The following is an 8,880-nucleotide window of genomic DNA, read 5'->3' on the forward strand; positions in this document are numbered from 1 at the left end:
TGTACCTTGCCCAAGTTGTTCATCAGGTATGAATCTATGGTATGTAACAACTGGTTTCCATCAAAGTTCACTGGGCTACAGTTAGGATCAAGTAATTTAGTGTTACAATTCCTCATTCAGTTTTGCTGTGGAGCCCATTTGATGCCCCAGTGAAAATTGGTTGTGTTTGAATCCAGGAATTTCCCAATCTGCATAGACCCATGACTGAAAATGGAATGTTTGAAGCTGGGCTTTAGTTTAATATTTAGTTTAAGACATTGAGTAATGCAGTACACATTTTGTAAGTATTGTATGAATTCATGAACTTTAATTCTGTCAAGAATGCTGCCAACTAAGCTAACCTCCATGGCATTTAGAACGTGAATTATGATTTTTGAATTGGGATGTTAGCCCTAAACCGCTGTTCCAACATTAGTGGATGCTGAAGGTCCCTTGGCACCATTCGGAGCCTCGTACTGTGGCCAACATTCCATCACTGCGTAATGCCATCCAAGTAGATTAATTGTTCGTGTATCTTATTTCCCAATTGTTGCAATTTTTATTCTGTGGCTAACCTAATTATAATTCTGGTATTCAAAGAGTAAATTGCTGTCATTAAACCTCCTGGATCATGCAGAGATGTTACACGAGTTTAGGATAGATGGTCATTTTAAGATCTGGGATGGGGGGAAGGTGGTTTCAAGCCAAATTTAAGTTATACTTATTTCTGTTCAGGCATGCTGTCACACCAGCTCAAACAACACATTATTGATGGGGAGAAAACAATCATACAGAACCCCACAGATCAGCAAAAGTAAGTTTTATTACTTTTTATTATAAATGAAGGAATGTACCTGTAAGAAAATGCTTGAGAAGTTGATCATCAAGGTGACATTGTCTTAAATGGTGTCTGCTTTGTCAATAGCACTTGGTTGTGGAATGTTGCTCGTGGATAGCAGGGCTAATGTTTTAATTAGTGTTGTGCACTGGCAGACAAGAAGAATGCTTGGGATTTGCCAGCAAGCGTATGGATGAAAATTGAAACAATAAAATCATGCAATCATAGAATCATTTGGCACAGAAATGGTCCATGCCAACTGTTATACTGTCTGTGGTATTCCCACTTAACACATTACGCCTGTATCCTTCCATGACTTGACAAGATTCAATACTGCTTAGGGATGTGTTGAATCCTGCCTTACTTTACCTTATAAATAATTTCGGGCTGTTTGACCAGAACTTACTGAATATAGTAGCAGGTGAATGTTAAAAGAATTAAATACAAACTCATTTTAACAGTGTGGCACTGAGTGTGTGATGTATTTGCCAAGTGAGTTTTTCTAGGTAATGGATTGGCTTGAAATTATTCCCAAGATTGAATGCGATGCATAGAAGCAGGTCATGTAACCATCTGAGTCTATGCTATGTCAAACTGTGGGATTACTCTGTATATATTCTAGAACTGTATTTTAATCCTGACAACATTCTTTTAAAGTTACACTTTAACTTTTCTATTGTATTTATTTCATTTCTGTTAGTTTGGTGTCCAAAACCAAAAGCTAGAATGGTCATGTACAAATTCAAGATCATGTCTGCTGCCCTTTAGGTACAAAACCAAAGAATCTGTTCTTTACTCCATTTAAAATGTTAACCTGAAAGGTTCACTCCACCCCCCCCCCCCATCAATCTAGTAGTGATGTGCATTGATTCCACTCAATTCTAGATTTTCAAGTTCTTCCATCACTGATAGTCTAACTGTTTGTTTTCTTGTAAAGGAAAGATCATGAAAAGACAGCATTTGAAGTACATGAAGTTTACGCTGTTGATGTATTAATCAGCACTGGAGAAGGCAAGGTGAGGAGTTGGTACATAACAGGTCATGAGTTTGTTTCCATTTGGGTTAGAATGAAATGTCTGTTCAAACGAGTATACCCTTAGCTGTCTGGCATCCAAAAGCTTTGGGGTGGAGCTGGGGTGGTGGGGAGAGAAGGGGCGGCAGGAGTGGAGTTCAGGTTGCATTGGTAACCTGAGAATCAAGAATTGGTAACAAACATTACTGTACATCAAACAGTAGTATTGTGTGCATAAACCTTTAAATTGCTGAAGTTGCCTTTTCCAATAAAGTACAATAAAATACAGCAAATATAAAATGAATGATTGTACTTTTCATCATGTGAAAAGTCAAATCTTCAATGAGGACGTTGCTCTTAATCAGCCTATAAGTGTACACTGCCCTTGTGTATAATGTAAATTAAGTGACTTCAAGCTTATTTTTGCACAACAAAAAACTGTTTGAACTTATTTTCGTAGAAGTGTAACAATCTTAAGTATGCTTTGCATAGCTCTTTATGCCTGAACTGGGCTAAGCCACCACTTTATTCTTAATGTCAAAAAGACAGTCTATGAATGTTAAGCAATTTTGTAAAATTGCTTAATATTCTTAGAGTTATTTTGGCAGTTGCATCAGCATTGTGGATGCATAAATATAGATAACCATTAGTTTACTTTCATTGGAATTATGAAAGTATTCCCAATCTATGGCTGGGAAAATGACCTTCCATCCTTGCTGAAACGCTGATATGTACTGGTAAGTTTTCGCTCCCAATTTAATTGTGTGAAGAGCAATGATGTGTACATAAGTCCACCACAGAGTATAATCTGAGATCTATTCATACATTTGGACATAATATTGCAGAAATAAACTGTGAAATCTAGTTGTGATATGTTTTGTAAGCTTTATCTTAGGAAATATGCAGGCATAAATCTGAAGTACTTTTGTTAATGTAATGAATATTCTGGCATTTATAAGAGGAGTGTGGGCAGCTTGAATCCAGTTTTGCAATACTCTACAGTGCTTAAATTTAAATTTTCTGTCTTTTTAAAAAAAAAATTCAGAACTGGTATGAGATTAGCTGAATAGTTAACTCCATAGAAACCTCATTGTTTCCCTGAGGTAATGCTTTTTGATAATGTTACGAGATTAAGATTGCTCAAACAGTTTTATTCATATTTTATACCTACCTTATACCACTAATATTTGATCGATATTCTTGCTTTTAGATCAATTTACAGCAGACACATTCTTAAAGATCTTGGCATATACCACATTTTCTTGTACGTGCTACTTTGCAAATAATCTAGTGATCTAGAAACTTACTGCAGCAGTCTTATTTTCCCCAAATGTCTTTTTTATTGCAAGAGGTGTCTATTTCCCATAACAGCTTTGAACAACTTAACCAGCAATTTATGTAAGTTCTGTGACCAGAACTTCCCAGGTGGCCTTTATTTAAAGAGAAGAGAAATTGTAGGGTGCACCAAAAAATTGTGTTTTCTTTTTATTTGTTTGTTTTCCAACAATGGGAAGGAAGAGGCAGATTTTAAATAGCTGGGAGGTGGAATGAAGTTCAGTGGATTTGAACTGTTAACATGCTTATGAACGTGCACATGTATAAACACAAACTCCTTAACTCTGGTATGTCTTTAGGCAAAGGATGCTGGTCAGAGAACAACTGTGTATAAGAGGGACCCAACACAACAATATGGTTTGAAAATGAAGACTTCTCGTGCCTTTTTTAGTGAGGTTGAAAGGAGGTTTGATGCCATGCCCTTCACTCTGAGGTAGGCCTGATATTAAGGATGTAGCTGCTAAGGTTGGCAATTGCAGATTCTTTAGGATGCTGGTAAAGCTAAAACTTCTTTTCAAAGGGCATTTGAGGACGAGAAAAAAGCCAAGATGGGAGTTATGGAGTGCGCAAAGCATGAACTTCTACAGCCATTCAGTGTACTATATGAGAAGGAAGGTAAGACCCTCTGTGAGAACTATAAGTCATCCCCAGGTTATGATAGGGTTCTGTTCCTGTGAACAGTTCGCAAGTCAGAAATGAGGTTGCGAACCAAGATGCCTGCAGCAACTTGCAAATCCATCCTACCTATCCCCCAGACACTTATCCTTCTGTATGTGCTATATGCAATTTGGGCTTTTGTAAGCTGGAGAGCGCCAGTAAAACATTGAATGATTTAATTGTGGAAGTTTGCTTCCCTCATTTATTAAGTGGTGTTATGGTATGGCCTGTTGCAATAAGAGGCCATTTTACTCCTTGTTAACCGTGTGTTGGATAAGATTCTGTGGCTGCTGGGCAGTTGCAAGTGTCACGTATAGATGGTTATTTACATGCTGATCTTAACCCACTAGGAAATGTGTTGGTTCACTGCTGATTACACCACTGTGAAACCTGGCTCTTAAACACTTTCTAGCAGGGGTCTGGGCTGTTGTGACAACTCACAGCTCTAGGTTTGACAATATCCTGTGCTTTGACTAAACTTAATTTTCATTCTCAAGTGGCACATTTGAAACTCAATGATCTCAACAGCTTTGATAGTGTTGTAATTTTGGTTAAAATATACTGGGTACATTTAACGTGTGCATTGATTTTGGATGTTCTGATACCTGAAATGGTGTTGTCATTTCTTGATATCTAAATTTGAAGTTGTGCTTTACTTGATGTCTGTTCTTTGTGCTTCCTCAGGAGAGTTTGTGGCTCAGTTTAAGTTCACAGTTCTGCTTATGCCAAATGGTCCAATGAGAATCACCAGTGGAACATTTGAAACTGAACTTTACAAATCTGAGTTGGACATTAAGGATCCTGACCTAAAGGCAAGTGATACAACCAGACCTCTATTTTTCCTTAAATCAAAGGCAGAATTCAAAATAATATAAAACTTTACAAAGTGATATATCAGCTTTGAAAGTTTTTTTAAACCCTTTCTGTTTATAATGTTTTTGTTCTCCAGTTCCATCAGGAAATGCTTAGGGTTTTCATGAACTTGCATGACTGTCTTGATTTGCTACCTTTTTCAAATATCAACTGGAGTGACTTCCTACCTCCTGAAATGAGTATTGTGTTTTTAAAAAAAAAAAAAATCATACTTGGTGTATTATTGATGGATCTGTGTTTTAAATGCAAGCCTAATTGGAATACAGTGAATTCGGGTTAATTGGGACACATCGGGACCAGTATATTTTGGCCCAATTGGCTGCCCCAATTAGCTGAAGTTTCATGGAAATAGTTATAAAGGTTTTTTAAAAAAAAGCAAACTACTGTTTTTAACTGAGTAGCAAATTATGTATTTAAATTAAACGTAGACAAATTAGAACATTACCAATGCTACTTCAGTACTATAGAACTGTATTAGTTCCTAATAATTATTGACAGAGGAACTCATCCAGTATACGCTGCTGTGTATAGGGTGTCCAGGGAAAGATAGTATCTCTGGTGAAGGGGCTTGTCATGTCCATTCTCAGACTGCTCACTCAGCTTTGGTCCCCACCCCAGCTCTCACCTGTGGCTCCAAGTAGCTGTTAGCATGCGATAGCAATCACACTCTGGGACATCACTTCGACAGGCGAGGCTAGCTGGTGGGCACATGACTGACGCTAGTTAGAAACCGTTTTGCCAACAGTCTCCTGTCCCAATTAAGCAGCATAGTGTCCCAAATAAACAAAGGGAACCCCAGCTGTTTTTTTGATTTGTGTTTGTTCTTTAAGAGGGTTGTCCCAAATAAGCGGCTGCCCTGATTAATCAATGGATCAATTAACTGGAATCCACTACAGCTGATACCTTGAAACAGAAGTGGCTTATTTTCTTTCCCCATATATACTGTTTGACCTGGGTATTCCCAGCAATTTATTTTATCCTAACATATCCAGTTTTAAACAGACCCTGGAAATTCTGCCAAATATTACAGTACTGTACAAAAGTCTTGGGCACCCTAGATTTTTTGTATATGTGACAATAATAAACCAATACAAATTCACAAAATCAAGTGGTTAACAGGAGCCCAATAACTTCATGATTATCAGTAACAGATACCCAAAATTCCAGTTTGAGACAAACCCCAGTTCTATCAGAAATAGGCTTAGTTTTTGATTTTGAAAAGACAGTTGTGAGATGGGAACATGTTATGATTGTTAGTGGACTAATATCCGTGAAAGCACATTAGTTCAATGATGTTCTTCGAGAAAAGAAACCTGTATCTGTTCTGTCCTTTATATCACTCCAAAGCTTTGGAAATCAACCACATTGCTAAATGCATCCAAATGAAAAGGCACAGCAAATTATCCAAGGGGTGATTTGGGATGATCAGTAAATGCCACACTAGCCACATCCTGTTGAAATGCATAAAGGTAACTTTATCTTTCCCTTATTCTCTCACGTCCATCAATTCCATTGTGATTCCTCTACCAGTCACTTGCATGTGGTCACAGGGAAAATAGCCAAACACAACTTGCTGCAATAATACTTTAGTACTATACTTAAAATAATTCTTGATGTACAAGGAGGCAAGTCTTTTGTTTTTTCTACCTCTGTTACTTGCATTAAAATTAGTCTTTTTAAATACCAATTTAGGCCTTACTTCAAAGTTCTGTTAGCCGAAGGAATCAGAAGAGGAGGAAGAAGAAGAAGGTGGTAAGTAGCATGTTTTTAGAGCTCATTGATAAAGCATCTGCTTTCACTTCAGTTCCTGTAAGTGAATTTTGTTCTTGATATTCTCGAAGCTGTAAACTCTCATTAATCTCCCCTTGTAGAATGTTGTAATTTTGCCAATTTCTGGGGAGGGAAAAATACTAAATAGCAGTTTGATTGCCAGAGTAAATGTAGTATTGACTGCACATACATTTCAGATAAATGGAGCTTGCTGTGTTCAATCAGGCTACATAATTCAATATATTTCTATAAGCACATTGGAATAAAAATTTCAACAACTATCCCCAATACAGTAATACAAAAATTATGTTGCAGTCTAACATGGTTCTTAACAGATTGAAAGTCATGATTCGAAATACTCCATGTGACTAGTGTATCCACCCATGGTTCTATTGGATTACTCAGGTCAGCTAATCCTCCTTTCTAAAAAAAAAAGGCATAAGTACAGTGTAGAAAGTGGTCTTTTTTTTAAAAAAAAAGCCTTTCTGTGCCAGAAACGAAGTTTTCCCCTTTTTTACAAAGCTTTCAAACCAATAAGACAACTGCATTCAAATGAACAGTATTTTTGAATAGGTATAATAAATAACACCACAGGACTGAAGACTACTTCAAAAACAAAACTTAAAAAATATTTGTGTGTGGGTTAAAATGTCTCCAATGGTTGTTTTTGCCATGCTTAGAGACTTTTGTTTCCCCTGGTCAGTAGCATAATTAATGGGCCTCAAGATTTGAGTTCCCCGTCTCCCAAAGCTGTGGTGGGAAACGCATGTATTGGTGAAGCAATAATTTAATACACTTGTATGTCTCTCATCTCCAGGCTTCCCAGTGTGGACTCTCTGCCACCACTGGCAGCACCAATGAGGAAAATGAGACTGGAGACTGACCTCTGGTAACCATAGCCCCAGAACTGACCTGACCTTCCTTTGACATACTGTCTGTACCTGATGGCGAGATCCATCCCCCAGTGCTGTTAGTGTACAGCTTGTGGGACCCTTTTCACCAGCTCCTATATTCTTACATTGAGGGAGGACCACAGGACTCGCATTTATGACTGCAGACTACTTCCAAAACAAAATAAAAAAAAAACAAAAAAAACTTTGTGCTATTTGTATGGTTTTATATTTTCTATTCAAGCGAGAGCATATGGCAGAGAGTAATTGGTATTGGATACTGAAAGGTAGCTGTTTAACTCTAACGCCAACCCTCTTTTTTTTTTGCAATAGTTTCCCTTGGGTGTTTTGTGTAGTCATCCAACTTGTTGGCTATTACTGCTTATTGAGACAGCATAATAGTCATCAAATGCTGTTGGGTCAGAACTTGGGGTGGGTGGAATGCAGCCGGGGGTGGTGAAGGGAGGTGGAGTATCTTGGGTTAAAACATTTTAAAACTGTATAGCTTATTAGAAGTCAGTTTCCACCTTTTTTTGTATCCAGTTTTATGAAATATTGCCAATTTCCCAGTTTACTTATTGTGGTTCTAAATAAATGCTGCATGTGTTGATGGTCTTTTCTCCAGTAGAGTTTTCTGTAGACTCGAAACAGCTCAGGATAAACTGAAAACATGCATTTCAAAGCTATTATTAATTATCCCATGTAATTCAGAAGGATTCGGCAATTTCTGGGAAACTGGAAATTTTTAGAAAATTAGCGCTGCATTTAATTGTGACCCTCTGTGAATGATGGGCCAAATAACTATTGCAACAGACCAGTTTGGAGACCATGTACATTGTTTCTGTACTGTGAAATGGCTGCCTCTTTCTCTATTTCATATTTTTGAGGAAGAGGGAATTACATTTTACAGACCTGATTTGCAGGATTGGAAGTGTACTTGTGAGCACAGGCTGGATTGATGCAGATTTGTATTATATAATAAATTGTGTGGTTCTGTCTGATTTTAGTGTTTTTAACGATTGGCTGGTATTCTGTTCCCGGTTGCAGACGCTGCCCCAACCTTTTTATTTAAGAAAACAGAAAAATAGCGTGCAGCATGTATACCAAACTGGAATAAGAACTCTTGTTGTGTTAGCCCTTGCCATCAATGACTTCTCTGTGTTTGTGCGAGATAGGAGCTCAGTGTAATACCATGATTTGTTTTGGGTCACTGTGGGGATTAAATAAATAAGTGAATATTACTTCTGTACTTGGTTTGTCTTGCTTCATGTTCCCTACCACTTGCTGCAATGCCTTCCTGTCATTAAAGCACTCTTAGTGTAATATGGTTCTGGTTATACTAGATGAATCCCATCATGTTTGCATGACCCAATATCTCCCCCGCCCCCCCCCCCCAGGATGTTGATTATAATGGTTCCTGTGAGATTGCACCACACTACTACTACTACCACCACAGTGTGCACGACCTTCACAAGCAACAGTGCTTCCTTGTTCATCTCTTGCCCTGGTACTCACTTTGGAGCAGC

General features: G+C 37.8%; 1 protein-coding gene across 1 annotated transcript in view; it reads left to right on the top strand.

Annotated features, from left to right (window-relative positions):
* The window catches only part of LOC134340237 (proliferation-associated protein 2G4-like), a 30,578-nt gene extending 21,981 nt beyond the window's left edge, over window positions 1-8,597 (top strand). The window contains exons 7-13 of the mRNA XM_063037237.1: window positions 715-793; window positions 1,755-1,833; window positions 3,464-3,597; window positions 3,685-3,779; window positions 4,506-4,633; window positions 6,387-6,446; window positions 7,282-8,597. Coding sequence (XP_062893307.1) covers window positions 715-793; window positions 1,755-1,833; window positions 3,464-3,597; window positions 3,685-3,779; window positions 4,506-4,633; window positions 6,387-6,446; window positions 7,282-7,347 — 641 coding nt within the window. The 3' untranslated portion in view covers window positions 7,348-8,597. The remainder of the gene's footprint in view (window positions 1-714; window positions 794-1,754; window positions 1,834-3,463; window positions 3,598-3,684; window positions 3,780-4,505; window positions 4,634-6,386; window positions 6,447-7,281) is intronic.
* The last annotated feature ends 283 nt before the right edge of the window (window positions 8,598-8,880 follow it).

Source organism: Mobula hypostoma, chromosome X1, assembly GCF_963921235.1.
Source record: "Mobula hypostoma chromosome X1, sMobHyp1.1, whole genome shotgun sequence".
NCBI lineage: Eukaryota > Metazoa > Chordata > Chondrichthyes > Myliobatiformes > Myliobatidae > Mobula > Mobula hypostoma.